The 27,008-nt window shown below is 45.0% G+C and overlaps 2 protein-coding genes across 4 annotated transcripts; both read left to right on the top strand.

Moving 5' to 3' along the window:
* Positions 1–92: 92 nt before the first annotated feature.
* On the top strand, positions 93–4,834 carry gpn2 (GPN-loop GTPase 2). Its single transcript, XM_022193419.2, has 6 exons — positions 93–194; positions 463–994; positions 1,425–1,581; positions 2,383–2,543; positions 3,958–4,088; positions 4,293–4,834. Exons 2-6 carry the CDS (start codon positions 575–577, stop codon positions 4,363–4,365), a joined length of 942 nt encoding a protein of 313 aa, XP_022049111.1. The 5' UTR covers positions 93–194; positions 463–574; the 3' UTR covers positions 4,366–4,834.
* A 2,241-nt stretch (positions 4,835–7,075) lies between these two features.
* On the top strand, positions 7,076–26,928 carry arid1aa (AT rich interactive domain 1Aa (SWI-like)). 3 transcript variants are annotated; one of them, XM_022193420.2, is made up of 20 exons: positions 7,076–8,322; positions 10,703–10,921; positions 11,010–11,627; positions 11,729–11,824; positions 13,526–13,766; positions 15,039–15,128; positions 15,221–15,391; positions 15,937–16,282; positions 17,901–18,046; positions 18,139–18,224; positions 18,342–18,551; positions 18,652–18,856; positions 18,987–19,140; positions 19,271–19,440; positions 19,558–19,762; positions 21,385–21,510; positions 22,211–22,304; positions 22,526–23,369; positions 23,549–23,679; positions 23,774–26,928. In XM_022193420.2, the coding sequence occupies exons 1-20, from the start codon at positions 7,408–7,410 to the stop codon at positions 25,646–25,648; spliced, it is 6,942 nt and encodes a 2,313-aa protein (XP_022049112.2). In that variant the 5' UTR covers positions 7,076–7,407; the 3' UTR covers positions 25,649–26,928. The 3 variants fall into 3 exon arrangements, with proteins under 3 accessions (XP_022049112.2, XP_022049113.2, XP_022049114.2); XM_022193421.2 differs by having other exon boundaries at positions 19,277–19,440; XM_022193422.2 differs by lacking the exon at positions 11,729–11,824.
* Positions 26,929–27,008: the final 80 nt, after the last annotated feature.

A 27,008-nucleotide genomic window follows, 5' to 3' on the forward strand; every position in this document is an offset into this window, starting at 1 on the left:
ATGTTGTAATATATGGGTTAATACATCTAAAACTATCATGACGGAGTTTTACAAAGTTAAGCGATGCCCCAACAGTTGGATCAAAAGGAGTAAATTTTATTTTGTTAACTGTGTTGCTTGACCCGGATATACTTCCGATTAGCTTTAGCCTGTTAGCGGCTGCGGTACGAACGCAAACATAACGGCGGCAAACGGTAATTATCCATCAATATAAATGTATTTTTCAATAGAATGACACGATATCATAGCGGAAACTATAGCCAGATTGAGTTAGAGCCATTCTGAACACTTACACGTATATATTTTTTTACATTTGGTAAGTTTTATCCATCAACTTAACGAAGTGTATCGACGAGTCCAACAGTTATTTGTTGCCTATGACAGTTTAGCTTTGTACTTAACGTCATAAAAGCTGAACTTTTTGCTCTTTTATACTAAAATGAGACAAATTTGCTCTGCCAGGGGACACCCCGGCTGGATGTTGACACCCTCCATAGGCCATCATCCCATGTGGCCCCTCTGACATCCAGGTCCCATCTGATTTGAGACTCTCCTGGCCTTTGGCACTGAAACCATGTCCAACCAGCCAGGAGTGAAACCCTCTCTCCGCTTCGGCCAGGTGGTTATCGGACCCCCAGGCTCAGGTAAAACCACCTACTGCCAAGGAATGCAGGAGTTCCTGACTCACCTGGGGCGCAAGGTGGTTGTGGTGAACATGGACCCTGCCAATGAGGGAATCCCATATTCGTGTGCAGTGGACATCTCAGAGCTGGTCACTCTGGATGATGTCATGGACGGCTTGAAGCTGGGGCCCAACGGTGGGCTTCTGTACTGCATGGAGTATGTGGAAGCAAATCTGGACTGGTTGGAGAACAAGCTTAAGCAGTACAGTGATTGTTACTTCCTGTTTGACTGTCCTGGACAGGTGGAGCTCTACACGCACCAGAGCTCAGTGAAGAATATATTCTCACAGCTGGCCAAGTGGAATTTTAGGGTGAGCTTCGTCAGTATTCAGGCCACCTAATACTTCACCCAAATAGACATCAGATACCCTAAATAATACAGTAATATTATAGTAAAGTAGGTGCGCTTTTTAACCTAGTGCTGCGACTAACGAATAATTTCATTGTCAAGTAATCTGTAGATTGTTTTTTTGTCAAAAAACGGTATCCATCAGTGTTTCTCAAAGCCCAAGGTGACATCCACAAATGCCTTGTATTATCCACAACCCAAAGATACTCAGTGTACAGTCACTAAATATTTATGAAACCTGAAAGTATTCACTTTAAGAAGCCGGAATCAGAGAATTTAGACTTTTTTTGCTTAAAAATTACTCATGACACAAATGATCGATAAATCACTGCAGCTCTACTTTGATTTTCATTTCCATTTTATGACTATCTTTCCCTCACACTCTCTTTCAGCTGACGGCAGTGCACCTCGTGGACTCTCATTACTGCGCTGATCCAGCCAAGTTCATCTCTGTCCTTTGCACCTCTCTGTCCACTATGCTGCATGTGGAGCTTCCCCACGTCAACGTCCTCTCCAAGATGGACTTGATTGAGCAGTACGGCAAACTGGGTGAGTGAAGGACTGCTGGCTTCAGAAATTGGTTAATTTACAGAGTATGGAATTTTATCATCCTGAGTGCTTTAGTAGAAGACAACTGGGCCTCTTCTTGGCTCTTTGAAGACATTTCAATTTTCGTCTAAGAGGCTTCTTCAGTTCTAACTGACTGATGTGGTGTCTGAAGTAATTATTTTCACCTCTAAATCATAAGGCTAATGGCCCGTTTATAAAATAGACATACATATATGAGATGTAAATGGTTGTGATATTTGCAGGTGAGTAATGACTCAAAGTGTTACTAGTTGTGAAACTGTCTGGGGAGGGATCTAAAGGGCGCATTATAAGTTCCTGATAAGTGGTATAGAAGACCTCTGCCAGTTAAAAATGGCCGTTCCAGTTTAGCAGTGATATATTTCTTCACCCCTCTCTCAAACCATCTGTATTCTCTGCCCAGAATGTGGACTTGCTGTCCTTAAATGAGTGTCCCTTATCCATCAGATGCAGGTGGACAGCTGAGTCTTGTCCTGAGGATCTGGTTCTCTTGCTTGTAGAGAGGTTATTTAGTTCCCCATATGTACATGTCTGTGTACTCCTCACTGCATTGGATGACTGACAAAGCATTGCTTAGCTTATGTTGGGTTGTTTTATTAAAACATTATCCAGTTAGAACTGATGAGGTCTCTAGGATCAACCTCTTCATGAGCCAGTTGTCTTTTGCTGAAGCACCAGGATGATTGAGAATCTACACAGATATATTGAATGTTGTTAATTCATTTACAGTGTTGACATTTTCCCTCTCTGTATGTTGTACAGCCTTCAACCTGGACTTCTACACAGAGGTCATGGACCTGACGTATCTCCTCGATCACCTGGCTGCTGACCCTTTCTTTAAGAAATTTCGCCATCTCAATGAAAAGCTGGCAGAGGTCATACAAGATTACAGCCTTGTCTCCTTTGTGCCTCTCAATGTACAGGTATTACTTCAGTTCTTGAGACAATTCCTATTACACGATGCACAGAATGGAACTCAATGACTCTGTGTACTTTATCCTGCTGATGGTGTGTTCTAACCGATGGGAGCTAATAGTTATGTGAATCACTGTAGGCTTTAGTGAATTAAATAGGTTATGAAAAACCCCTTCATTGATAATCAATTGTTAACATGTATATATGGTGATTCTTTTCTAAGCTGGAATCATGATTAAAATAAGCAGTCAATACCATGATTGAGCATTTCCACCTTAAAACTACAGTGTACCAACAACGGTCTTAAAATAATGAATTCTGACTACCAGGGTTTCATACGAAACAAGCTAAAGAGACATTCCCATAAAATTGGAGTATTCTGTTTCATTATTCTTCTTCAGAATTGGTTTACAGTTCAAACGTTTATGACTGAATAACACCAGTAATACAACTTGCCATTGTTGAGTGTAGAGCTGGTGAAGTAACAGTGTAAAGTTACCTCTCAGCTATTTGAAAACAGGAAGAGATTATCTTCAAGGAAGAAACTACTAAATGTGTAACTTTGATATTCAGATATGAGTTTTAGGGCTAAATCAATGACCAGTGAGAGACTTTAGGTATCCACAAAGCAGGAAAACTCAGTAGAAGTGGCCTGAACATTCAACATTGGTTCACCTCATATTTCATTGTTTGAACAGGTAAATCATGAATCACTTTCAGCATTTCAAATCTTAGATTGGATTGATTTTCTGCAGATGGATTGAACTGCTAAAAGGGCTGCCTGCACACAGTATTCGTTCCCTGACATTACTTCTTTATGGAGAATGATTTGATCCTGTTTGCATCCAGAGACAAGACTCTAGACCATCACAGCATATGGGACTAGGAGTTGAACCAAAAAAGAAATGTTGTGTTCAGGTTCCCAGCATGGTGAAGTGCAGCCTTGATGCAGTTCTGTGTTTTCTTATTTAGGCAACCACTTGTTTCCTTGGTTACCTATAGTACTTAACATAGCAGATTGAAAAAGCAAAAACACAACACTGTTGACCTTGTGAGAGACAAAATGCTCAGCTGTGTTTTTTGGGGGGTCAGTGAAGTTTTGGGTTTTATGGCTTTGTGTGCATCTGTTGCTAATCTCACAAAGCCATTCCTTGATAAACCGAAGACGCGTGAATAAATTCTCAAGAAGGCTTTAAAATCTTTTTTCGCTTTATACAGCAAATCTGAATCTGTATGCGGTACGAGCAGATTTAGATACTGATGTCATACTTTCTAATCCTTTTAAACTGCATATTTTAAGGTTTCACTGAGGGTTTTTTTTTTGTCACAGTTTATGTGGGTAGTTTCACTGAATTTCTAAGGGGAAAATCCCAGATAAAGTGCTTCTCCTTTTTTTTTTTGTTTTTTTGTTTTTGTTCCCAGGACAAAGAGAGCATGATTCAGGTCTTACGAGCAGTCGACAAGGCCAATGGCTACTGCTTTGGAGACCTGGAGGAGAGGAATCTGCAGGCCATGATGTCAGCTGCTGTGGGGGCAGACTTCCAGTTCAGCTCGTATCCTTTCCTAATCACTGCGGTGACTCACGGTGACTCATCGGGTTTAAAATCGAACCTAAACATTACTGGAAATGGCTGACAAACTTAATAGTACCCTGATGTTTATAATGATATAGGATTAATTATGCTGAAAGTAACCTGAATGCTACATATAAATTCATCTGTTTTGACATGTTTTCCTTGATTTTTCAACCCCTCCAGTACTCTTGGTGTGCAAGAGAAGTACGTTAAAACCAGTGGAAAGACAGTGGAGGACGAAATGATGGAGCTGTGAATCGAAAAGGCAAAATAAAAGGACTGAAGTGATCGCTTCTTAAGCGCCGGTGTACGAGGGGAGTCTTGACAACATCCATCTCACTTGGCCTGATTTCTCTCTACACAAGCAGTGGAGAGACAGGAACTGAATGTGGGTGCTGGAGATGCTCTAAGGTTGCGCCACACCTCAGAAAAATCAGAATGAGGAAGATAGAAGGGAGCGAATGCAGAAGTTTTCTTCAGTTATCAGTAATGCGTAGTCTTATTCATATATTTGATGTATCTTTGTACATGGCAACAAAGGTAATTTCTACAAAATCTGAATATATTTCCCCAAAAGTCTCTGATTTTCCTTTTTGTTTGAGTACGATTGACGATTGTGAATGCTTTATTTAAAAAAAAAAAATCTGATCAAATTTCATGTTAAGCATCCAGGTCTTTATTGTCATGTTTATTCTTAAACAATAAAATGACCACACTTACTTGAATATTTTGAGAAAGCTTTTTTTTCCTGTTGCCTACAGTAACATCAACACTTATGATACAGATAATTATTCATCTTCAGACAAAAATATTTCAGTGGAGAAGAAAAAACTGGCACAAGAAACTACTAAATATGGATCCTTTTTCATATATTTTTTTCCTACTTATTTAAGAATATTGTTGCATAATTTAAATCTCTCAAAGGGTGTTTTTTTTTTCATTTTTTTGTATGATTTGGTGAATTGTTTAGAAAAAATGATGCAGCAGATTTTGCTCACGTGTGCTTGTGCTTTTAGGACGATGCAGAAAATGGTGGAATATCATACAATGTGAAACTGCAGTGCCTCACAACATTTGCAGTGCTGTCTGTTCGGTAAAAATGGGCTTGATGGAACATTTTGGGTAAACAGAAATAGTGTGTAATCCTGTAGATCTAAATCACTGATGCTCACAGAGGATTTTCTAAAAAAAAAGATGAGGTGAATCGAATCAAAACCATCACATCAGAACTAGTAGTGTGACTTTATCCAGGAGTGAGTCCTGCTGTCCAGGGTGTAATATTCGTCCAGCAGATGGCACATGTGCTTTCAAATCCTCCTCCCACATCCCCAAAAGTCTGCTCCGCTTCTTTCCTGCAGCCGGAGCAGAAAAATTAAGTCAGGCGGGGAGAGGAAGCCACATTAAATCTGTGTTTCTGCACAACTGGCCCTGTGTCTGGTCTCTGGGATGGAAGATCCTCTGTCTTTCTAAATGCAACTAAAACTCTCCATCTTTTACTCACACCGTCCTCTCTGTTGGCATTCTGCTCTCTTTTCAATGTCAAAATGTGTATAAAATCTCATCTTAATCACGCTTTTGCCATTAAAACTGAGTCCAGACACACGCCTAGTTGAACACGAGGCTTCATGTGCGTGCATGCAGGGCTGTAGTCAGACTAAAATACAGCGTGATCCACTTTGCGAGCTCGCACCGATGTGGGAAATCACATTAACCCTGTGCGGTGCGTCGTGGCTGTGAAATTTAACGTGCACAGCCTCGTAGCTTGCAGAAGCCACTGTGTGCATTAGGGGGGTGTGTCAGGCAGAATGTTAAATTGTGTTTCGATGTTTGTACATGTGATCAAGTATGCCTTCTCATTGGTACTTCCTGCCTCCCCCCCCCCCCCCCTCCTCTAGCCCCCTAGAGGTAGATGTGTGTGCGTTTGCGCGCATGAAAGAGACAGTTTGTGTGTCGAGAGAGTGAGAAAAGAAAACCAAAAGGCGTCCCACTTGCACCCAGAATGTGAATTTTAACCGACACACAATGAAATTATTAAACATTTTTTTGAATATATTTGCACCCAATTACTCCTAAAAAAACTCCCTCTGCTTTGCACACACACTTTTCATCACGATCCCCCCCCCCCCCCCTCTTTTGCTGTGTGAAAAAAAAACTGCGTTTTGGGGATGCCAAAAATGTCTGCTTCATTTGACTGAAAAGAGAGGAAGACAAATGCTCCATTTTTCCTAATTGTTGGGAGACTTTGAAATTGTCCGTGCATCCTCACCCTCTCTCCCTCTCTTTCTTTTTGGTAGATAAGGTTTTTTTTTCCTCTTCTTTCCTCCTCTTTCTGTATGGTGTAGTTCAATGTTAGTAGGGTGAGAGAGAGCTGTGCGCCCATCCCCCCACACTCAGCAGAGAGTGTTTCTGCCGGAGTGAGAGACAGACAGAGAGGAGAGGGGGTGGTAGAAGAGAGCCGAGCAGGCAAGGCAAGCAGGCAGGCAGGGGAGGGAATAAGAGGGAATGTGCATTGGTAGTCTCGTTTGCTGCAAGGCTTCCTCCTTCTGCTCTGGAAAAACCTGTGTTGCCTAAATACCACTCAGAAACACGGGTGGGAAAGTGCACAAAGGCGCATGCATATCCTCCTCTTTCTTTTTTGTTCACTCTTTGCATGTCTAAATAACAGTCATTTTCATGCAACATGTATATTGGAGCATGCACAGCCGTATGCAAACAAAAAAGACATTTCTTGAATTAATCTGCTCCCCCCCTGCAGTGATCACTCGTGAAATCCACCATGCATGCACTTTTCCGCCTCATGTTGGCGCCTGATTTAAAGTGCATTGTTTATGAGTTCATCAAGACTCATCGTGTGCACAAATTATTCCACCTATAGGGGAGGGGGGTGGGATGGGGGGAGACAACGTGAGGTTTACAGCAAAAAAAAAAAAAAGTCCAGTCCGCATTGGAGTGAATCCAGCCCGTGTTTTGCAGCCATCTGTGCGGCTCAGTAAAATGGCTGTATCTAGCGGAGCCTCGTGTTGGTTGGGTTCGCTCCCTGCCTCTACCCGGGCTCAGTAACACAACTCCCACAACAATTTCTGTCGCTTTTTTACGCATTGTATGGAGCCTCCATCATCTCTCTAACCCGTTTGCGGAGCTGGAGCCGCGGGGATGGCGGCCGGATTCGGTCCGGTGTGAGGGGTGGGAATGAACCGGCGCAAGGATAAATGGTTCTAAACAATTATTTATATTCAATGCTAGCTTTTGATTGTGACTGACTCGCCGAGAGAGGGAGAGAGAGGTGGGGGGGTATATCATGGCCGCTCAGGTCGCCAGCGCCGCCACTCTTAACACTAGCCCGCCTTCCGAACTCAAAAAGCCGGATCGAGACCCCAAGGAAGACTCGGCTCCGGGGGAGAAGCAGTCGGACAAAAAGCAGCCGGGCTTGGACAGCGGATCGCCGGGCCGGGGGGATCTGCAGGACGGGGCCGACGGTGGAAATGCAGGGGGAGGAGGGGAACCTGAGATGAAGAACGGGAATGGGAACCCGCCCAGGGCTAACAATAATACCCAGAATGACTCTGTCGGACCGGAGGGAAATAACCACCCCGGTTTGGTGCATCACCACGGCCCCGCGTTTCCTCCACCTTCGTACGGATACAGTCAGCACTACGGTCGGGCCCCTTTTCATCAACATGGCGGACAACAAAGCCCTGGCATGGCAGCTGCTGCGGGTCCGGTCGTGCAGTCGAGCAACATGATGGACCCGTATCAACCCAATTCGCACGACCATGGCTTTTCCAACCACCAGTTTAACAATTACAACCCATTCCCGAACAGGACTCCCTATCCCGGCCAAGCGTACGCCATGAACTCCCCTCGCAGCGCCCAGGCGCCGACAGCTGGGGGGCAGCCAGCTAAGCAGCAACCACCAGCGGGAGGACCCACGGCGATGGCTGGATCTTACAGTAACCAGAGATATAACATTGGAAATCCTCAGCCAACATCCACACCGACACTCAACAAGCTCCTAACGTCCCCCAGCTCAACGCGGGGCTACCAGAACTACCCGGCTAGCGACTACAGTAGCCAAGAAGGAGCTAGTAAGGGACCAGCAGACATGGGCAGTAGCGGTCAGTATGGAGGGAGCAACCCGGGCTGGCAACAAAGAAGCCATCACCCATCGCCCATGAGCCCGGGAAGCGCCGGGCAGCCGCTAGTTAGAAACCAGGTAAAATCACATTAATTCAGGGACAAGATGTGGGCTTTAGCACGTCTCCTTCCCTCCTGCTAGCTAGTTCACAACGTAGCAGGCCAGCCATTGTCTGATACTAGTTCGCAAAGACTCTAAAATGGCTGCCTCTCGTGTGTGTTTTTTCCCCTTTACACCACACCATTAAATAAATGTTGCTTTCAGTACATCTACGTCGGAATGTAGTGATAGAAGAGGCCCCCTCGGAGCAGATATAAGTTGTCGAAATGCTCTAAGGACGTTCAGGGAGTCAAGAAGGCCCGACTTTGAAAAGGGGCGAAAATACTCGCTGAAGAGCGCTCGGCTAGTTTTTTCGCTTTAGCTTTGCTTTACCCCCGTTACAAACCGATTTTCTCCCCTGTATTTCGACATAAATGTAACCGTACTACACGGGTGTAGAAAGGACAACGTGTTCTCGGGCATTTTTACCCCGCGTTGGCTGCTTTTACTCCCATGTTTGTGTCGTTTTCTTGTCCGATAATGTGTAATTTTGTGGCCATGACGGAAGGAATGCGCTGCGTGCCGAATGAGCCTCCAACGGTCGGTTAAAAGGCTCGTGTAGCTCCTGTTTAAATCACCTAAATGTCTTGTAAAATGCAAAAGAAAGAGTGTGGATGTTTCTATTTTGATTGTGCATTGATTAAACGAGTTCCCGTTTAGTGAAAAGCTCGCCGGGCTTGCCATGCATGCAGCCTGTAAACAGTGAGCTGTGCTTTCTGAGGGCTGAGTGCAGCCTGCAGGATTGCAGTTTGCACTGGGATTTGAATTGTGGAGGTAAAATCCTTCTGTCAAAGCCAGGAGATAGTTGGTCTTGGGTTGACATGCTAGCTCAAATCTGATTGGCTCCTCATGCGCTGCTCATGGCCATTTATAATTACATGTGATGCAAGGCAACAGTTGCTGATAAGAACACACAGCATTAGCTCATCACAGGGTCACCAGAGGTATTAGTGCTGCACTGCTCCTCTCACTTCCACTTTTTACATGCAAAGAACATGGAGCACATTGGGTAAAATGTGGGTGTATCTTTTGTCACATATTTACCAAAATAAAAAAAAACTAATTAGTTGCTGTGTGTTCTATTATGGATACTGCATGGTTTTAATAATTCCTCCAGCTCTGGTTCCTGTTTGTGTGCTCAACTGATGGCTGAAATCTGCATCATTGCATGCCAGTCTTGTTTGCATCAGATCCAAATTAACCTACATAGCAGCATTGCAACAGTCATTAAATGTTTACAACATAATGACAGACAACACCTGCTGTCCTATTTTCCACCTTATCTGTTCTCCTCGATGTTTCCTGGTACACGTCTTTTCATGTTGTAGTTCCACAATAAGGAAAATCTGGCTGCGAGGATGTGTGTGCGTTGCTGCTGCTGTGTCTGGTATGCCACACAAGTTTGACTGTGTGACTGCAAAGAATTTCCCCCCAATCCTCCCCCCAAGCCAATCAGAAGGCAGTCCACCATCTCTCACCCACCAAGGGAGTTTCCTCTCTGTCTTATGCAGATTAGCCATGTGCTGCACTTATTTATTTCACTTCATTATCTTGGATCTGCAAAATTGTCACATAAGGCATTCTGCATGGAGGGATTGTTGCTGAGCTGAGGGCACTCTCCTCAGCAAAGTGCACACGTGGGAATTAAAATCATACGAGGGGCTGCTTTTAGTTTTAAGTAGATCATCTTTTGTTGAAATTATCATGGAATACTTGACCTTTTTATGTGAAGCCGTTTTGTTAGAGATGAAGACTTGAGAGGATCCTTAGGCGTTTGCATATTGTAGCGATAAGCTGAAGAGTTTGTGCCGTAATCGTGTTTCTATATCTGCTGGGTTATAGAATGAATATGCTCTTGTACGTGTTTTCACTCTCTCCTGCTGTTGTGAAAGTACTTCCTTCATTTCTGGTGTCATTCATCCAGAGCCAAACTGCCTTCTCTGGGGGAGAAAAAAAAGCTACTTGGACCAGGCTCAAAACAGGAGTGCAGCTGGGATATGTTTAAGATTGGGCAGACTGCCCTCCATTCGAAAGTAGATATATATAGCTCTGTTGACTTCTGAAACTATGGCAAAGTGAAGTGAAAAAAATCAGGGTAATGACCGTGGGAAATAAGGTGAAAAAAGCACAGTTTCCTCATTCATTCAAGTTTGTTTTCAGACTTTCAGGTACGAATATGTTCCATGCTGCAGCCAAATATCTTACTGCCTTTGGAGGAAAAAAGAAAAACGTTGTAATGGCTTAATTATCTAAGCGTGACCAGGGCTGTTTGTGAGTTGTAGCATTTGCTATTTCAGGATTGCTTTGTTATTATTAGTTAATGACTGAATGTATTTTCTTGTGTACTTCCTTCTTATAGCCACCTGGCCCATTGGACCCGATGGGGAAAATGAGAGGCCAGCCATATGGAACGGGCAATCCATACAGTCAGCAATCTCAACAAGGGCCTCCTACAGGTCCACAACCGGGGCCTGGATACCCTGGCCAGGGTTATGGCCCACCAGGCCCCCAGCGATACCCAATGGGAATGCAAGGACGTACACCTGGAGGCATGGGTGGCATGCCATACGGTCCACAGGTATTCAGTCTTATTCAGAATTATGTGTCTTTATTTTATCTTTGAACAGTGTGTCTATGGTCCTAATGTGTCTGTGTGTTCTGTTTAGATGGGATCTTATGGACAGCAGGGACCAGGAGGCTATAGCTCTCAGGGCCAAGCACCATATTACAGTCAGCCAGGCCAGGCTCCTCACCCAAGTCAGCAGCAAACCCCTTACTCCCAGCCGCCACCGGGACAACCTGGTGGCCAGACACCTTACCCAGGGCAACCCCACCCTCCGCCAACTTCTGGTCCACACACCCAGGGAGGACCGCCCTATCAGCAGCCCCACATGCCCCCGCAGTCCCAGGGGCCACTGCCAGGCCCATCCCAAGGGCCCCCACAGTCTCAGCCACCATATTCTCAAGCCTCGGCTCCTCAGTCTGGCCAGTCTCCCTACGCCCAGCAGCAGGGTACTCCCAGTCAGGCCTCACAGCAGCCAAGTTCCCAGGCTACCCCTGGATCACAGGGCCAATCCAGCTACCCAGGTTCCACACAGGGGCCTCAGCAGCCCCCCTCGCAGCAGCAGCAGTCACAGTCTCATCCACAGCAGCCACAGGGACACAGCCAACACCCACAGGGGCAGCCTGCAGCTTACCCACAGAACCCTCAGCAGCAGCAGCAGCAGCAGCAGCAGCAAGCACAACAGTCACCTTATCAGCGCTTTCCTCCTCCACAACAGCAGGTACGACCCTCAGTCTTGGATCATGTTCATCTTGCTTAATTATTTTTTCTCTGTGTGTTTGTGTATCTCTGGCAGTAAGCATGTGCTCTGTGGTTTATTAGGAGGTATCCCAGGACTCATTTCAGTCCAACGCCCCTCCATCCACACAGCCTAAATCTGGCCCTGAGGACGGTCAAGGCCGCCCCTCCAGCCTTCCGGTCAGTTATGCTTGTTATATCACTGCTGGAACATTAAAAAAAAAAGGCTTTTTCACGCTGTATTTTTCATGCAAATGTAAAACCATTATTCTACTTTTGCTTTATAGTTTTGTTAAACAGGATGTGTTCATTTTCCTACTTTACTCAAACAGGAAAGAATGAGGCCGATTACATTTAAAGTTAACTTTGTGTCACGTTGAATGTCGGGTATTAATGTTTGAAAAGCTTTTTGTGCTCGCTCATGTTGCGGCCACTGCGCTCGCCGTCCCTCAGTGGTTTTAGACTGTGTGGTTGTTGAGGCACAGCTGTGTGGACGATGCTTGTGGAGAAGGTGCCGTTGTAAATGAGGCGGTGCGCTGGGGAAGATGAGAAATTGACAGTTGTACGCCAGTGCAGATGAAACAAGCGAACCGAGACCATTTGAAAATATGATTTCAGTCTGGTGCCGACAGACTCGTTTGTGGTGCGAAGGACCAAACACAGTATTAGAATTTTACCATAAATTCAAAAGCCAAAGGACGGTTCTTGAAGTGTTTAGGAAATGGCCTTATAATCCATCCGTATAAGTGATGTAAATCGTTTGGTAACACATGTGCATGCACACTTCCATTTAAGCTACAGTCTGGTTTATTTGTGTCCGCTCTGTAGTTAGTCACTTCTTTAGGATCATCAAAAAGACAGAGCGACCCCACATTAGTCAGTCCAAAATATTTCTGTAGGACATCTCATCTTTTCTCCATATCTATCCATTTGTCATTGTTCAGAATATGCAGTTGATGTGCAGTTTATAGTCATGTCCTCCAGATAGTATTCATAGGCAGTTGTTTTGTTAGATCTCTCACATTCTTCAAGTCCGGCTTCTTCTTTTGTTCTGTTTCTTCTTTTTTCATTTGTTTCCTTCTCTGTGGCAATAAACTAAATATATTTGGTTTGTGGACAAAGCGAGACATTTGAAGACGTCATTTTGAATTTGGGCGTTCTATCGACCAAACACCTAATGTTAATAGAGAAAAATGATCAGCAGTGAAAATAATCATTAGCAGGAATCCTAAAATGTACTGATAGGCAGCATTATCGTGCAGATCGACCTGCTGTCAGTCACCGGAATTAGATTTTCCCACGTGAGTCTTGATGATGTAGGATGACATCAGTCTGAATGACTTGCTGTTATATAGATGTGGTTCGTTTTGTAGAAAATCCAAATGCATGCGAATCAGGGCTCAAATTAAAATGCAGAAATGTATCGTGTCTTTGGTTCCCGATCGAACCGCGTGTCTAAAAATGCCCTAAGTCTGAGATGAATACGAGAGTTTGTTTGTGTATTGAAATCGCATGGCGGGGCTGGCGCTACATGCTGACTCGGCTTGCATCCTACAAACCTTGGTAACCATGACAACCCCTGGCACTAATGCACACTCACTTTTTTTTTTCTTTGAAAAAGATAAATAAGGACAAAGGCCTCCGGGTGTGTGCGTGTGTGTAGTATTTGTATCTCTGCCACTCATGTCTTAAGAGAGAAAGAATTGCAACGTGCTGACAACAGAGCTAATACCTGAAGTAAACATTACAGTATTATAAAAGGTTAAGGCAAATGTTGTGTTTGCAAGCCAAGAGAATACACAGCCTCTGTCAAAATGCACAAAAAGTGAATCTTTTGGACTCAAACTGACATTTTTTTCCTTGCCTTTTTTTTATTTCCAGGACCTGTCAGGGTCCATCGATGACCTGCCTACAGGTACAGAGGGCGCCCTGAGTCCTGGTGTGAGCACGCCAGGTGTGTCGAGCAGCCAGGGCGAGCAGAGTAACCCCGCTCAGTCGCCCTTCTCGCCTCACACGTCTCCCCACCTGCCAGGCATCCGAGGGCCTTCACCTTCCCCAGCTGGCTCCCCCGCCAGCGCCAGCACACCCCGCACAGGACCGCTGTCACCCGCCAACATGCCAGGTGGGCTGATCCCTCGCGGTGAAATGAGGCATATGATCGGTGACAGACTTGTGACACTTGTGATCAATAATGTTATAATACCAACCACAGTCCGTAGCTTTTTCAGTGTTTTGCCAGATGGCTGGTGCTTTGCCATGACACGCATCAATGCGAAACACAATGTTCTGTTTCACTTCTATCAATAAGTTCTTGAATTTTGTCTCCACATGTAATTTAGAACACAGAGAGCTAAAATTATTTTACATTTTTATACTTAGCTGACATTCAAATGCTTAAACCCCAAGTTTTAAAGACAGTGAAAGATGCTGCTGAAGTGTGTGCAACTATTTTTTCTTTATTTTTCCAAGGCTTTATAGAAGCCATATATTGCTGTCTATATAGAGCCTGCAGTAACTGGCAGCATTAAAGATAGCCTGTAATCACACTTTTCCTCAAAAACTCAGCCTTTGGTTTCCTCTGGCACCTCAGTCACTTGGCTAGACTCTAAAATGTTTGAGCTTCAGTTCGGTGAACAATGCTTGATCACAAAATATACATTTGTAAGGACTGACTGGCAAAGTTAAAGTTGTTAAATGTGGCTTTAGTAGCAATGAGAGGTTCAAAATTTTAACTAGCTCATATGGTATCTTGGAAAAGTTTGTAACTGTAGCATGTTTTTATGTTAGCCAACAAAGGTTTTTATCCACCCACTGCAGTTGGAAGCAAGTGAGAAAAGGGGTAGGCACATTGTTTTCAGATAAATTGATATTTAAAAATCGTATGATACCCGTTAAGGAGCTGGCAGTCCTTCACCAGTGTTCTAGTTTTGCTGATTGCATGTCTCTTTTCACTTAAAACAACTTCTCTTGAATGTTTGATCTTTACTCTGCAGAATAATGTAGCCTCTGTGTTTGATACTAGACAGCAGTTGTCAAAAATTTCTGCTGAAAGTTAAAGGTTTCTGTAAGCTTTTTTTTATGCTTTTCTGGATTTGAAAAGCTGAAGCTTGCATTGCACATATGTTAAGAATGGAGATGCAGGAGACATTTTGCATATAGTTGTAGACTTAATTAAAAAAATCACTAATCATGAACTTTTCAATGGAAAAATGGGCGATATGTCATTTTCACAATTTGAAACCACACAGATATGTTGTTGTCAAAACATGGCCCTGTTTTTCTACACCTTTAAGAACAAAAATCGGCACGTGTTTTTAAATCGGAATAACCACAGTCGCCTCTCATCATACCTTTCTTGAGCGCTCACTAACTTCACCTAATTATTATTGTTTAGGGACCCAGATGCCTCCCAGGCCGTCAAGTGTGCAGTCAGATGGGAGCCTCCATCCTGCAATGAGCCAGTCTCCTATGGCCCAGGACAGAGGTATGTTTCTGTTCCACAGAGATTAACATGTCAAGAGTGTTTAATGTAGCACCTGTGTCTGAGCACCGTCTTCTTCCTCTGTCCTCTTTCAGGGTTTATGCAGAGGAACCCTCAGATGCCCCCTTACGGCTCCCCCCAGTCGGCCTCTGCACTGTCGCCACGCCAGTCCACTGGGGGACAGATGCATCCTGGGATGGCCCCATACCCGCAGAATAACTCCATGGGTGGCTATGGGCAGCAGGGAGGACAGTATGGCCCCCAAGGTTCGTACTCAAATTCTCTCTTGTGTAGAATTGACTAGAAGAGAAGTCTTTATTAGGATTTGAAATACTGCTGTGTTGTTGTTCCTTTAAGGCTTAAGTTTTTATTCAGAAATGTTTTCCACTTTATATAGTATCTGTTTGTAAAGTTTACTCATGTACATATGCCATCAGACAAACCTATGGAATATATCTCACTGCCTCATAGGAATACCATGCTATCGCTGGTCCCTCCCTCTGACTCTGTTGCAGCTATTTATAGCAGTGAAGCAGAGAGTCAGCTGACGTAGCAGAGCCTCCTGTCAGTAGAGCTGAAACTGTGACAAAGGCTTGTTGCTCAGGGTGCACAGCTCTCTCTGCTAGCAGACTGAAAGAAGAAAAAAGTCTGTCTCACAGCTCTTTAGGAAAAGCCTCTGTAAAAAGACGCTTTTCATCTTGTGGGAAGATAAACTTTAGGGTGTTGCAGTGATTTTTTTTTTTTTTTTTTCTCTAGGCCAGTGTCCATTTACAGCTGAACTCATTTTTATTCGCTGTAATGTCATCCTTAGGTTATCCCCGGCAACCTGGCTATGGCAACATGCCCAATTCCAACTACCCCGGGCCAGGCATGGGCTCGATGAACCCCATGGCAGGACAGGGTGGAGGACCGCCGTATGCTGGCATGCCTCCAGGAAGGATGCCTCCTAATCAAATGGGGGCACGTCCTTATGGCCCCAACATGGGTCCCAACATGGGCCCCAACATGCCTCCTAACATGGGTCCAAACATGCCTCCTAACATGGGCAACATGCCACCTCAGGTAGGCTCTGGAATGTGTCCTCCTCCAGGAATGAACAGAAAGCCCCAGGATCCCACAGCCATTCAGCACCCTGCCACCAACTCCATGCACAACAGGTTGGTTCACAACGGAGCCTCGAGTGCTTCCATTTAATCACGGCACATACCATCACCGACTGATTTCTTGTGTACGCTTAAAGCTGCTGTCTGGAGTTTCCGTTTGTTTTCAATTTATGTATCATTTTTTAACAAAGCTTAAATGTGTTAGTCTAGTTCGATACTATAATATAAAGTTAGTATAACGCAATATGAAAATTTATTCCTGAGCTCCGCCTTCCTCTCATAGACCCCCATGTTATTCCAAAAAGCGCCGGTTGCTGCCGACCAATCAAGTTCGAGCTTCAGCTTTGTCATGCTGTCAATCAACGGTTACGCGCACAGCAAGCAAGCCCATGCAGAGGTGGGCGAGCTACGCACTACGCAACCGCGCGCACATTTGTTTTGCTTGTGGAGGAGAGAGCATCAGGGCTCAGCAACTTCCAGAAAAGTTACCAATCCCACGGCTTGTCAGGCCAAGAGACTGCAGGACGTTTTTTGGCTCGGGGTGCTCGCGTCGCTCCCCGACCACGGCCTCCATAGCCCGGCTGATGGCTTCGTTTAGATGCCCGACCTCTGGAGGAAGATGTTGGGGCGTCTGGGACATACTCTTCGTCAGAGGAGTCATGCAATTCTGAACTCTAGATAGAAATAAATAAACAATGTAACACATATACACGCGTAAATGCACTAAGTTTGATAAACAACGTCATCGAGAGGGATACACGAGTGTAATCACATATTGAAACTTTACTAGTTCGTCCTAGCAGATTCATGTTATTTTGGTATTAGGACAAGTTAGACTCAATACAGCATTCTAACGTAATTCCTTTATTATTTACTAAATGTACTAAATGTAGAAGAGGGGAAAACAGCAAAACAGGCGAGATGCTGCAGCACTCCGGGCACTCCTCTCATGTACTGCGCGCGTGCACAAATAAAGGGGCGAAATCAGAGGGAGGGAGGGTGGGACCAACAGTGTTTTGGGAGACGCTGCGATTCAAACTCCGGACAGCAGCTTTAACCTTCTGAACCCCAACAAGTTTCTGTGTGTGTTTTGCTGCTGTTCACTCACTGTAGACTCATTTTTCACTGCGATATAAAGTCCTGCTCCTCTATGAAAACATCACAACCATGGCTAGAATGTGTTTTGTGTAATATGACCGCTATAATGCCAGAAATCTTTCTTCTTCTCTTTTTTTTAATCTGCAAGTCTTTGATTTTTTTATTTTCCAAAAATTGAAAAAAACATTCATCAGAATTTAAAGGACACATGAGAACACAGAATGGTGTACAGCCCCAACACAGTGTAATGTTAAAATCTATCCTAAAACATACTGGAGGCCTCCAAAACAAGGCTATCACAGGAGTAGTGTGCTTACGTTAATTTTTCAAGTGGAATATCCCTTCACATCAGAGACAAATAACTGTCTGAAAGTTGAAAATCATCTGGCATTAATGTCTGTTTTAACAGCTTCTGGCTCTGGTAAATGTTGTAGTTTTTGCAGTTTTTATGGATAACATTTCCTGTTTTCATTGGCAGCTTTTTGGGTTCAGAGGGTTAAATATGAAATAGGTGTAAAATTCTTTTGTCACAGTTGTCCATGCTAAATTCTTATATATTGTCTCCCCTGTTCAGGATGCCTGGTTACCCCAACATGTCTCCTGGCATGATGGGCTCCGGCCCACCGTACGGCCCTCCCATGAACAACATGCCTGGAATGATGAACACTCCTGGTGGATCACCTTATCCTATGGGGCCAAACATGGCCAATAACACAAGTGGTGAGTTGTACAGGGATGCCTGCACCTGGCTTTGTGTCACTTTTTAACGTGACAATTTCACACCTAAGTGCAATCCCTGTCACTGCGTCTAGGTATGGCCTCGAGTCCAGAGATGAACAATAAGATGAACAACAAAGTAGATGGAAGTGGAACACCCAAGCCAGAGTCTAAATCTAAGGTAATAGCGGTGCTTTTGAAAATCTTTTTAAGTCTGAGCACCTCACACGTCTTTGATGTTCTGTGTAGTGTCAGCTCTGTTCTAAAAGCGACTTCTTATTTCTCGTGCACAAAACAGAAGTCCAACTCTTCCACCACAACTAGTGAAAAGATAACACGCCTGTATGAGTTAGGACCGGAGCCGGACAGAAAGGTGTGGGTGGATCGATACTTGGCCTTCGTTGACGAGAAAGCAATGGGCATGACCAACCTGCCGGCTGTGGGACGCAAACCGCTCGACCTCTTCCGCCTATATATGTCAGTTAAAGAGATCGGAGGCATGGCACAGGTTAGTGTGGCTTCTATGAACAACGAAGGATTCTTAAAGTGCATGTATTGCTTGCTCTCCATTGTTTTTCTTTACTAATTACATCTCGTGTGTGTCTCAGGTGAGTAAGAATAAGAAATGGCGTGATTTGGCCACGTCCCTGAATGTGGGTACATCGAGCAGTGCTGCCAGCTCTTTGAAGAAACAGTACATCCAGTGTCTGTATGCCTTCGAGTGCAAAATTGAGCGTGGTGAAGACCCTCCTCCCGAGATTTTTACAGACAACAAGAAGAACCAGCCTGCTAAGGTTCAGCCCCCATCTCCAGGTTAGCGCTCGTGTTGTCTTTTCAAGTGAACATGCATTTCAGTGGACCTACAAAAGTATGAAGTGCTTTGTTGTAATGCCATTAACTCATGTACTGTGTCTCTCTGCCTCTCTTTTATTTCAATCTGAAGCGTCCCTCTGCTCCACAGCTGGGTCGGGCTCTCTGCAGGGGCCTCAGACACCCCAGTCCACCAGCAGCTCCATGGCTGAGGGTGGAGACCTCAAGCCTCCCACCCCGGCCTCCACTCCTCACACCCAAATGCCCCCCATGCCACCGGGTTCCAGGTGAGTCTCGTTTCAGATTTTACCAATGGATCCTTTGAAGGACATTATGATTAGTGAAACTAATTTCTGCATTTCCCTTTTGTCTCTCTCCATTCTAATTTCCCTCCCCTCTCCTTTCCCTCCCTCCTAGGAGCAGCGTTAACCTCCAAGACCCTTTCTCTGACGGAAGCGACCCTGCGTTCCCCAGGAAGAACATGACGCCCAACTCCACATATCAGCCCGGCATGAACACACCAGACGTGCAAGGTCGAATGGGCCCCTACGAACCCAACAAGGACCCATTCAGCAACATGCGGAAAGGTGGGCAGGCTCAATTGACAAGAGCTGAATGGAACTCGCTATCGTAGAAGCTCGGTTAATCTCGGCTAATTAACCAGTCGAGGTAATAAGTTCTAAATGTGCGGAATTTATTTGCAGTCGGGGAGCAGTTTCTACCTGCTAACCAGGGCCCTAACAGCGGGGTGGGGGACCAGCAGCAGCAGCAGCAGCAGCAGCCGCCTCAGCAGCAGCAGCAGCAACAACAGCAGCAGCCTCCATTCAACAGAGGACCGCCCGGGGCCATGGGCACGATGCCAATGGGGCCCCGACAGCAGTACCCTTATGGACCAGGCTACGACAGGAGGTAAGAATCACTGAATGGAAGACGGCGTTTTCAAGGTCTTTCATCACAAGAGCCAAATGATATGCATATTAGGTTTTCTGAAAGGTTATTTTTACATTCCTCTTCCACTGAAATATATACATACATAAATCGTGTGATTTCTGGAGTACAAACAAGCACATTCTCTTATGCCTGGAGAATATGATCTATTGGCCAGGCATCTTTGTCACATCACAATGCTTCATTATAGTGGTCCTATGTAGTGACATGTTGTACTTTTATCAAGACATTGCAGTGGATATTGCACCATTTAGCCATTTTGCTATCCCCATTGAACAATTCTGATTCTAACCTTGTATTTTTGTCATCAGTCACATTTTAAAAATAAAACAATCAAGTCAGAAAAAGTAAATCTAAGGAATAAATTACAAAACAGAATTTGGTTATCTGTGATTTAAATTAAAAAATGCCCAACAATTGGCTGGCTGGTTTCTTGCATGTTTAGCTAGGCTTTGAATTTGCGATGTTCCTCCAGGGTTTTACAGTTTCGCTGCAGATTTATGAACCGAATTCAATCTTGAACATCTGAGGAGAGTGATTTTTGAAAGAAAGATGTGGTTGAACTGCGGTGCATGTGTTATGGTGTTGTGAGTGATCTGCTCTACTCTGTTTATGAAAAGCCATTATTCATGAAATCCAACCTGTTTTCTTGACTTATTCATTTGTTTTCATGATTTAAAATGATTATACTTCCAATTTATTATTGCTCACTAGCATGAGGGTGCTGATAGTTTGATATTGTGCTGCTCTGAAAAATACATCAAGAGAAATGATAAATTGTGTCTCTACATTTAGCATTCAGTTTGGACAGAATTAAGCCTCTTTATGTCGAAGTGAGAGCAGCGTTTTTTCTTGTATGAACAAATCGGATCTTGCTTTAAATGGGTACTCAGGTTGCAGCGAACAGTTATTTTCACTGATGATTAAATTGTCAATTATTTAGTTGTTTAGTCTATAAAATGTTAGAAAATAGTGGAAAGTGTGGATATCAGTGTTTCGCAAAGCCCAATACAACATCCTCAATTCTCTTGTTTTGTCCACAATTCAAATCAGTTTACTGGTGGAGTAATAAAGAAATCAGACAATGTTCTAATTTAAGAAGCTGGAATCGATCGTTTTTCTTAAGGATTGTTGGTGATTCACTTAATGGATAATTAGGTGGTGGACTAGTCATTGCAGCCATAATTGGTATACAGCGGTTGTATGCTTTGATTTATTTTAATAACAGCAAACGATGAAATCTCAGTTTTCATTTCCTGGACATTTTCTTGCTATTTGCCTGACATGCAGCCCTGACAGTTTAAATTAGAGCCAATTCATGTTTTTGTCTTGTAATTTTCTGAGCACCGCTAATGCCATTATTAAGTCTGTTTAAAGTGTTTTGCCGTCAACACAGATGTTAAAGTGAGCTATCCTGAAACTACTGACTGTTCTGGTGGTTGGCTCAGGAGTCGTATAATATTTGTGTTGCTGTGTGATTGTAGCATTTGTTGTCTTCTTTCCTTTCCTCTGGCATAATTTGTATGAAGTACAACATGGAAAAAAAATTAAACCTACCATGTGTGTTGTCCTGCTTTTCCCAGATCGGAGCAAGGGATGGGCCCAGAGGGCAACATGGGATCCGGTGCTCCTCAGCCAAACCCTATGATGCCTGCCAACGCCGACACGGGGATGTATTCGCCAAATCGCTTCCCACCACAGCAGCCACGGTCAGTTCACATGGCACTGGTTTGGCAGGCCTCTGTGTCCATTGAGAGTAGCTTCATTCTTCATATAAAACGAACACGTTGCTTTTGTGACTCGTAATGTAGTAATCTATGACTCAAATCTCTCTCATTCCAAGATGGCCCGTTTTATCCAGTTGTGCAGTGTAATTAGACACAGTGTAATTTCATATTATTTTGATGTTGAATTTTTGGCATACATTTACTGGAATATGATCCTGTCACGAACATGAGATTTTTGTTGCCTTCCTTCCTTGTTGAAATATTCACTCGGAATGTGACTTCATGTTCACAAGTCTTTGATTTGGGCTGAGAATCGGACAGATTTGCATTGATTGAAATGTACTTCAAATCTGACGTGTATGAATTCCATTTATTTGTCTCGTCAGTTAACCAAAAGACATTGTCATTACTGTTCATTTTTTACATTAAAATTGTTATAGATGAAATGAATCACATTGATAAAACCAAGATAAGTGCGATGATGTTTAAATATAATGTTAAGCTGTAAGCACAGTTGAAACCCCTGGAGCTGCATGTCTTGTTTTTGGGTTGTAAATCCATCGCTGTGTACCTTCATGTTGACTGCATGTCTGTCTATGCATGTGTAACAGTCGGGCTTGTCTCAGCTCGGTGAGAGATGCAATATTTTCATGGTCAAACTGACAAGGCATGATGTTTGCAGGCATGATTCCTATGGTAATCAGTATCCTGGACAGGGAACGCCCCCTACTGGCTCTTACCCAAATCAGCAGCCTGGAATGTACCCACAACAACCGGTAAGTGATCCATCTGCACTACAGCAACTCCAACTATTCTCAGTATGCTGTGATCAAATAATATCCTAGTTTTAGTTTTTACTCTTGTATTTTTCTTCTCTGGTGGCTCTGCTTTCATGTGGCTGTATTCTGATAACTGTGTTGTGAACCAGTGTTTTAATTTTCTGTTCTTTTGAAATGGTGAGTAGTGAATTCATCTCTCTGTGATTTGTTACCTACAGAGTTACAAGCGTCCTGTAGAAGGGGGTTACCCTCCATCAAAACGCCATGAGCCGGAGTACAGCGGACCTTTCCCTGGTGGACAACAAGCACCGCAGCAGCAACAACAGCAAGGAGGCGCCTCTGCACCCTCTTCAGGGCAGCAGGAGTCATACAATCAGTACAGCGGCAGTGGGCCCTACCCAGGCTCTGATCGCCGTCCACCTGGCCCCGGCAATCAGTTCCCCTTCCCCTTTGGCCGTGAACGGATGCAGGGAGCAACAGGGCCCAACGCTCAGCCTAACATGCCCCCTCAGATGATGCAGTCCGGCCCTGACGGTCCTCAGGGGGGCATGTGGCAGGGACCTCGAGACATGAACTATCAGAACTACCCCAGCAGACAGGGTGGCCCTGGAGGCCCACCACAGGGACCCGGTTATCCTGGCATGAACCGCTCAGAGGAAATGATGTCATCAGAACAGCGCATGAATCACGATGGCCAGTGGGGAGGTCAGATGGGCCCTCGACAGCCTCCCTACGGTCCAGCCGGGCCTGGCCAGCCCATGCCTCGATCGGTCCAGTCCAACTACCAGCCCCCTCAGGGCGTCCAGAATCACATTCCACAAGTGTCCAGCCCAGCCTCCATGCCCCGCCCCATGGAGAGCAGGACATCACCCAGTAAATCCCCGTATATGCACGGAGTAATGAAGATGCAGAAGGCTGGCCCCCCAGTGCCTGCATCTCACATAGTGCCCCCTCCAGTGCAGTCGCCTCTAATAAGACGAGACATGCCTTTTCCCCCGGGATCTATAGAAGCTACGCATCCTGTCCTGAAACCACGTCGAAGACTGACCATGAAGGATATCGGTATGACCATAAATTATGAATATTGAAACCATCTCGTGATATTGACTACCTTCATTATTGATAGCACTCGTCTAATGTTACTTAGTCCACCTATATTGCCCTCGGCTCCGAGTTATTGCTCGGAGAGTACTTTGTACCACTTTAATTTTTTGACTTCATTTTTTTACGTTTTTTTTAAGGAACTCCAGAGGCCTGGAGAGTCATGATGTCATTAAAGTCGGGCTTATTGGCTGAAAGTACGTGGGCTTTAGATACCATCAATATTCTCCTGTATGATGACAGCAGTATTTCTACCTTCGATCTCAACACGGTAAGATTCAATTTTGAGCCCGTAATCATTGTTTATAGCAGATTTCATGGTGATCATGTCTAACATTTTCTTCTTTTTTTTGTTCTTTCTTTAGTTGCCTGGCCTACTAGAGTTGGTGGTTGAGTATTTCAGACGTTGCCTCATTGAAATCTTTGGTATCCTGCGGGAGTATGAAGTCGGAGAACCTGGCCAGAGGACACTACTTGATCCCGATGCCTTGAAACGAGACTGGGACAGCACGGAAGAGGAGGAACTACGGACGGAGGATATGGAGCAAGAGGAGGAAGATGATGAAGAAGAGGAGGAAGAAGAAACTGAGGCGCCAGCTAATGTGAAAGAGGAGGAGGATCAAGTGCAGTGCTCTCGGGGTAAAGATGAGAAGGAGGAGGAGGAGAAGAAGAGCAAAGGTCCTAATTCTGAACAGACGGGCTTATCCCAGTCCTTATCTGCCAATGAGAGACCCAAACAGGCCAGCAAGTTTGACAAGTTTCCCCTAAAGGTGGTACGAAAGAAAGACCCATTTGTGGCTGCACAGGCAAATAATCACGGCAAGCTTCAAGAGTTTGACAGTGGGTTACTTCACTGGAGTGCTGGAGGGGGAGACTCAACAGAACACATCCAGACTCACTTTGAACCACGCAAAGACTTCTTGGAACCGCGAGAAAGAATACCAGTGCCCCCAGTTTTACTGAAGCGAAGAGTTCTAGAAGAAGAAATACGGGAAAATTGTTTGCCTACTGAGGAGGATAAAAGGAGGCATCAAGATGAAGACGAGAGGCCAAAAGAGACATCTTCCTCAGAGAAATCAGCAATCACAGAGAAGACCGGCTCCTCACCTGGCACTGAGGAGGAAAAGAAAACCGAATCTGAGACGAAGGCTGCTGAGAAAGGCTCTCAAAATCACCAGGAGAACAACAGACCCGTTCCTTCTTCCGGCAGTATTTTCGCCCAGAAGGCTCAGCAGACTGGCACCATCCTGGAGGACGAGCCTCACAGCAAAGACGAGGGGCCGCTCATTGCACTGGCTAACTGGCAGGACTCTTTAGCCCGGCGCTGCATTTGTGTCTCAAACATTGTCCGCAGCCTCTCCTTCGTGCCGGGCAATGACCACGAGATGTCCAAACATCCAGGGCTGCTGCTGCTACTGGGGCGCCTCATCCTGCTCCACCACCGGCACCCGGAGCGCAAGCAGGCCCCGCTCACCTACGAGAAAGACGAGGATTCAGACGAGGGAGTGGGCCAAAGGGACGAATGGTGGTGGGACTGCTTGGAGCTCCTGAGGGAGAACACATTGGTCACTTTGGCAAACATTTCAGGCCAGCTGGACCTCTCCATCTATCCCGAGAGCATCTGCTTGCCTCTGTTGGATGGTCTTCTCCACTGGGCCGTCTGCCCCTCAGCAGAGGCCCAGGACCCCTTCCCCACCCTGGGCCCCCATAGTGCTTTGTCCCCTCAGAGACTGGTCCTGGAGACGCTAAGCAAACTGAGCATCCAAGACAACAATGTGGACCTCATCTTGGCCACTCCGCCATTCAGTCGGTTGGAGAAGCTATACGGGAACCTGGTGCGGCTAATTGGAGACAGGAAGGTTGCAGTCTGCAGGGAGATGGCCGTGGTCCTACTGGCCAACCTGGCCCAGGGTGATACCATGGCAGCCCGAGCAATCGCTTTTCAGAAGGGCAGTGTGGGCAACTTGCTTGGCTTCCTGGAGGACAGTCTCGCTGCCACACAGCTTCAGCAGAGCCAGAGCTCTCTACTACACCTGCAGGGGATGCACTTCGAGCCCACAAGCCCGGACATGATGCGGCGAGCTGCCCGGGCTCTGCACGCCTTAGCTAAGGTGGAGGAGAACCACTCAGAGTTCACACTACATGAGTCCCGACTCCTCGACCTTTCAGTGTCTCCCCTAATGAACTCGCTGGTTTCTCATGTTATCTGTGATGTACTCTTTTTGATCGGCCAGTCATGACAGCTGTAGGGAGCCGTGGCTCCACTTTTTGGGGGTTTTATCCCCAATCTCCTCCTCCCTGGTAACCTGGCTTGTGTGTGTAACAGGGCAAGGAAGGTTCAAGTGACTTTCTTTAATTTATGAAAATCCTTCAGATTCCATTCTCTGTGCCCTCCCCAGGCCAACCTCGCTCGAGGAGGGTAATCACAGAGCTGTGGTGGATTACAAAACCAGAGAGATGCCGACAAAGTGACACTACTTGCAACATGAATGCCAACCGGATGACACAGAGCAGAGCACCAGAGTTGGGAGACTGTTCTGCACTTGGGGGGGAAAAGTACTTTTTAATAAAGATAAATAAATGAATAAATAAATAGCTGAAAAACAAAAACTGTAACCAAAGTTGCTGTCTCGTTTACAGTGAGTTTGGGAGACACAGTGTGCCCTAGCTCTCCCCTCGAGGGCACAATGAGTCTGTAACTGGTTGACGTTCAGAGGTGAAGCAGACTGACAAGTGGCCTACTGGTTCTAGTTGCTGTAGTTGGATTCTCACCAGTCAGCCCGACAGTAGACTAAATACTGTCAATAGACACCTTCACCAGGGAGGCCTGTGCAGTGTGCAGTAGATTGTAGGACATTTTCTGTACCGTACTGCTCTTGAGTGTAAGCATTCTGTAACACGTTTCACACAGAAGCTGACAATGCAGCTCCTCTAGAGTTTTGAGGTCATTTTAGTTTGGTGTTAAACAGAAAATGGCTTTCTTCCCCAAAGTATCAAGAACCTACAACACCCTTACCTCCTCTTATCCCTTGATTGTATGAATACCCTTATGAAAAGAAATCACCTCTTAGGACTGGTTTTCAACTTCAAATACAGCTTTGCTGTGGTGTATATATAATGTTGTACATTATACTTCCTTTCTCTGTGTCTGTCTCTGTCTGTGTCACTATTCTCACACTTGTTGTTGGTGCGGGATGCAGGCTGACATCTGAGTTTGGTCCGTGACCTCCAGTCCCCACCGATTAGATCCACTCCTCTGGTCCCTCCACAGCTCCGTAGTATGGCAGACACGGCTCAAACCTGTTATCTCCTGGTACAACAAAAATAAACTAGATGAAGTACACATTTGACAAATTTTCTCCAGTCATGGATTCTGCATATTTGTATTTCAGACTATGTAGCTAAGACGACATGTAAATTCCTCCCTTTCCCTTTTTTGGCTCAATGAATATCATTTATTCAGTATGAAATCTTTATACTATATGTTCCATGTGGTAAGAATAAATGTACATTAAATCTTCGTAAGCTGTTTGATGGTTTCATTGTTTTTGGACAGAGAAATGCATGAATTATTCAAAGTTTGGTTCATTGCTGGACTTT

Source organism: Acanthochromis polyacanthus, chromosome 12 (genome assembly GCF_021347895.1).
Source record: "Acanthochromis polyacanthus isolate Apoly-LR-REF ecotype Palm Island chromosome 12, KAUST_Apoly_ChrSc, whole genome shotgun sequence".
Classification (NCBI taxonomy): Eukaryota; Metazoa; Chordata; class Actinopteri; family Pomacentridae; genus Acanthochromis; species Acanthochromis polyacanthus.